We start from the raw sequence: 5,341 nt of genomic DNA on the forward strand, positions 1-5,341 counted from the left end.
TTGATCACACAGTTCTCTTAATATTGTTTTATTCCTGGAGATCCTTTTATGTCTCTCTATGTCAGATTCTATGCGTTCCTGTTCTCTGGTTTCTATTCCTTCAATGGCCTCTTGCATCTTATCCATTCTGCTTATAAATCCTTCCAGAGTTTGTTTCACTTCTGTAATCTCCTTCCTGGCATCTGTGATCTCCCTCTGGTCTTCATCCCATTGCTCTTGCATTTTTCTCTGCATCTCCATCAGCATGTTCATGATTTTTATTTTGAATTCTTTTTCAGGAAGACTGGTTAGGTCTGTGTCCTTCTCTAGCATCACCTCTGTGATCTTGGTTTGCCTGTAATTTTGCCTTTTCATAGTGATAGAAATAGTTTGCAGAGCTGGAACGAGTGACGGCTGGAAGAATTTCCCTTCTTGTTGGTTTGTGGCCTTTCTCTCCTTGGAGAACAGTGACCTCTAGTGGCTTTTGCTGGGCAGCTGTATGCAGACAGGGTTTCTGCTTCCTGCCCGGCTGCTATGGAGTTAATCTCTGCTGTTGCTGTGGGCGTGGCCTGGCTCAGGTTGCTGCTCCAAAATGGTGGAGCCCCTTTGAGGGGGAGTGGCCGGGAGGCTATTTATCGCTGTAAGGGGCCTCCGTGCTCCCTGCTGCCAAGAGGGTTAGAGTGCCCAGAGATCCCCAGATTCCCTACCTCTGGACTAAGTGTTCCTCCCTGCCCCTTTAAGACTTCCAAAGAGCACTCGCCAAAACCAAACAACAACAACATGGCCACTCTCATTTCTTTGTTCTCCAGCGTCAGCCTCCGGTACCCGCTCACCGGTCTTGCTGGCCCATTTCCATAGTATCCAGGACCTCACACATTTACTGTGTCTGCGCTTTGGTGCGGATGGCTGGGGCTGGGTGTTCAGCAGTCCTGGGCTCCCTCTCCCTCCCGCTCTGCCTCCTTTCCTCCCACTGGGAGCTGCTGGGAGGGGTGCTCGGGTCCCACGGGGCTGGGGCTTGTATCTGACCCCCTTCATGAGGCCCAGGTGTGGATGTGGTCTGGATGTTGTCCTGTGTCCTCTCTTCTCTATTCTAGGAAGAGTTGTCTTTGTTATATTTTCATAGATATATGTGGTTTTGGGGGGAGATTTCCGCTGCTCTACTCACACCACCATCTTGGTTCCTGTCCACTCTATCCTCTTAACAAAGCCTGCCTCCCATAGCTCCTCCTGTTCATTCCATTTCCTACCACAGGCCCCATACAGCCCTGTGTGGTGCATTGTCCTCCTTCCACAGGCTGTGAGTGTATGTGCCAAGTAAACTGTCATCAGCCTCATGTGTCCAATATTGTGTGTTGTATGTTTGGCCATCACTGTGACCCTAGCTGGAATGTCCCCTTCACCAACAGAGTGAAGAGAAAGTGACCAGAGCACCTCATCTCCCTCATCTGGCTTACGTGCCACTTCCTCCATATCCCTGTAGTTTGTCCCCATCACTGATTGCATAATTTGATGTCACCAGAATGTGAGCCACCAGTGGGCCGACTTTGTACTCTAGTCAACACTGCATTCTGGAGGGCCAGCACAGACAGAGCTTTCCATGCACTCTGAAAAGTCTATTGAATTAAAGAATGAAGATGATGTTTTGAATGTCTACACCCACTAACGTCTTAGTTCCTAAAGCACTGACATTTTACTTAAATGATATTTCCTTAGATTTTGGATGCACTGGAAAGTACATTTCAACTCTTATATGTATGTATTTTTGGATAAAAAACTTCTTTGACTATTATGTTCTTTTGCAGTTAGTTCATAGTTACAGTTTGCTAAGGACAGGCTGGACAGCTCTGCATGGCCTGCCAGTGGTGTCTGGCCTTGCAGAGTCTCCTCAGCATGTGTCTTATCTCATTAAATGACTACTCCTGTTGACTGGCTGTCCTTTCTCTCAGGACAGCCTTTCCTTAGAACCCTTTGTCCCTGGCCCTGAAGGATCCTGACTCTGACCATTAAGAGGTAGAGTTTTGGTCTTGCTCAGATCAATCAAGTAACATAGCTAATTTTTTATCATTCATACCTTTTCTAAACAATGTGAGAACAGTATTGAGAAGGAGGGAAGAGTCAGAGACTTTCATTTTTTTACTATGACCATTTGAAATATTAGGACCAGCATGTATTACTTTGATAAATTAAGAGAGAAAGAGAAGGAAAGAGGTAAGAAAAAAGGAGGGATGTAGGAAGGGAAGGGAACCCAGCGCATGGCTCTCAATCCAGCTTTAAAAAAGACTTTCCGACCTCATAATGCTTTCTCTAAGAAACCATCAGATAATGGGGCCTGCAAAACTTTCTTAGGGCATACTTCCTCCCTAGTCAGTGCTATTGAGGCTTTTGGGGGGACTGTTATCAGTGAGTCCTGTCTGTACAGCAGACTGAAGCATCCCCTTGTCCATTTGGATTCATGCGAGAGTCCAGGCTCTATCATTCTTCCTGCACTCAAATTTTCTCTAATTATTAATAAACACATTTTAATAAACTTCCTTAATAGCAATTTCCCCACATCTATATTATACGTATGGATTTTATATTGAAATTTTGAAATAAGAATTGTAATGCATTTACCAAGATAATTATTAAATTTTGTCTTTTAATGAAAATTTTGAATTCTGCTACTTATAATGAGATGGCAGGAGATGGGGATACCTATGGGAAAGCACTTTGGAAACTGAATTATTTTACAGATAGGATATGATGTCGTGATTACTGAACCTGGGGGCAAAACCATTTTAGTCTTAGTGCTTCTCCTGTCTTCCACAAAGGCCTGATGAAGAAGGGAGGGATTGACAGTTTGCTTTTTTTATCTCCTCTTTGAGGGAAGAAAAGGCCATTTCCATTGACCGTTGTAACAATTATTGCCAGAGGAGTAACAAAATGTATTTTGTTTTTAGGGAAGGAATATAGCAAAGCTGATGCAAGGTGGCTTCATTTTGATCCAACCATCATGTCTTTGGAAATACTGATCATTTTCCTGGGTGGGTCTCTGGCATTGGTCCTCATTTATGCCATAGTCAAAGAGAAATATTACCAGTGAGTGGCCTTCTGATAAGAGGAGAAGCAGCTGTCCCAGCACCTAAGTGACATATGAAGTAGATTATGACCACATTTATTTGTTAGACAAAAGGTGATGTATAAATGAAAATTGCCTGATATTACATAAGGATCAATGGTGCCACCAGGATAATTTCAGACCATTCAAAAAACATATGAGAGATAAGACTGTAGTAACAACTTGGTTGCTCTGTAAGCAGAAACAGTGTTAACAGCACTGGGTGGTTTCCCACCAATATTTTGGAGAATAAAAGGGTAATTTTTCCATCCTCTCTCCCCCCAAGTCACTGTAAAAAATTATTATTCCACTTGACACCAAGTACACTGTTTTATGTCATTTGGTATTAGACATGAAGACAAATGAATCTTTTCAGAAGCCAGCTGTGGAGGGTCTGCGAAAGGAGGAAAATGTAAGATTAACCATCCATCAGTCAGACTCAGACTTGATGTCAAGCACAATTATATTCAATTTTTCACCATATTGTATCAAAGAAATATTATATAAAGCTTCACCACAAAATTTCAGATTTGAAAGAAACCTCAAAGGTCATTTAATGTACTTTTCCCTCACCCAATTTTAGGTAGATAGTTGGCAAGAAAAATTAAATTTCCTCTTGGTAAATTGACATATCTTTGACTCTGTTATCTTGGTTGTAGACTAATTGCCTGTGTCCATTTATTATTTCAAACATTTGTAATTTCTGCTTTGTTAAGTGCTTACTGTTTTCCAGATGCAGTGCTCAGCCCTTCATCTATGTATCTCACTCTCCACAATATTCTTTAATGAAGGGGTTATTATTATTGTTCCCAACTCATAGCAAGATTCACATCCAGGTTTCTCTTCTGGGTTAGGTACAACCTCACTAAATCTTCCTAAGAATAGAACAGGACACCTAAGAAACCTTATTTACCAGAGAATAATCTTCTGGGAAGGGCAGAATTGCTTCTTTAAGGGAAGTATGGATCTTCATTAATTATATTGACGTGCCCAATCAAAGAAGCTCTATTGAAAACCGGAGATCAAATTTAAGTGAGGTTTTCTGCCATGGAAGATTATATTCATGCCGCCAATAAAGAAATGATGTCAGGATTCAGCATGTCGAGCTGTACTGAGCCCAGTTTCATCCTTTGTTTCTTTCTCTCTAACAGGCATTTCATACAGATTACCCGTGCATGTGTGAATTGTATGGTGGGTGGATGACCTTCTTTCCAGACTGGCTTATGGGAAGCCCCAAATTCAACACCAGCAGCTGGCGCTACTTTTGGGTCTATCTGGTGTTTTTCAATAGTGTGTGGGTTCTGATCCCAGGACAGTTACTGTGGCAGTCTTGGATAGAACTCAAGAAACTGCATTACAAAGGAGCCAGTTCAGGGAAAAAGTTTCAGTGAATTTTCAAAACCACAAACCCTGTTATCTTGCTGTATAAGCCAGAATGGATCATACCTTTTTGTCTAACCAATATATAATACATTCCAGCTTATACTTTATTTTATATTGTTCCTGAACAACCTATTTCAAATTGATTGTAGGGTGGCAAATTTCATTGTTGTTGTTATTGTTTGCAATTAAATGGAAACAGAATAAAATTTCACTTGTAATAATAACACATTTAATTATATATTTTCTTGGCTAGCATTCATTGTTCTACATTAATAGAGCCAATTATCATAAAATACTGTAGAACATGTTACATTAATCTTTTATTCCAAAGAACATGTTGTTGTCTTTGAAAAGTTGAGATTTTCATTTCCTTGCTAGTCCTTTGGTTACCAAAGTATAACCAGAAATGAAATGAATGCTTCTATTTTACATTTGTACTTTCTCAAATTTGTGAAGTCAACGAAAAATGATAGTGACCGGAACTTGTGAGCAGGCTACCTCCCCATGGGCCAACACTGGAGTTTCTCACAGACAGATGATTCACATCTGTCCCTTTTCAGAGAGAGATTTGAGATACCTTACAGAAATACATACTGCGTTATGATAAAAAGTAAATCAGGAGGAGGGGCACTCAAGATGAGAGGATGAGTAGGGCAGCAGTAATCTCCTCCCAAAACCATATATATTTTGAAAATACAGCAAATACAATTATTCCTAAAAGAGAGACCAGAATATACAGTACAACAGCCAGACTACATCTACATCTGCGAGAACTCAAAGCATCTCACAAAAAGGGTAAGATACAAAGACGTGACCCAGCAGGCCCCAAGCACTCCACCCACCCCAGCTCACTGGCAGGAGGAAAAGAATCAGAGTCAGGAG

At 41.2% G+C, this 5,341-nt stretch overlaps 1 protein-coding gene across 1 annotated transcript; it reads left to right on the forward strand.

The window, feature by feature from the left end:
• Positions 1-2,144: 2,144 nt before the first annotated feature.
• On the forward strand, positions 2,145-4,467 carry EBPL (EBP like). The gene is given in 4 exon segments (XM_057494624.1): positions 2,145-2,187; positions 2,919-3,057; positions 4,228-4,244; positions 4,247-4,467. Coding segments are annotated over 4 exon segments (420 nt in total).
• The last annotated feature ends 874 nt before the right edge of the window (positions 4,468-5,341 follow it).

This window comes from Manis pentadactyla, chromosome 17, assembly GCF_030020395.1.
Source record: "Manis pentadactyla isolate mManPen7 chromosome 17, mManPen7.hap1, whole genome shotgun sequence".
NCBI classification, from domain to species: Eukaryota; Metazoa; Chordata; class Mammalia; order Pholidota; family Manidae; genus Manis; species Manis pentadactyla.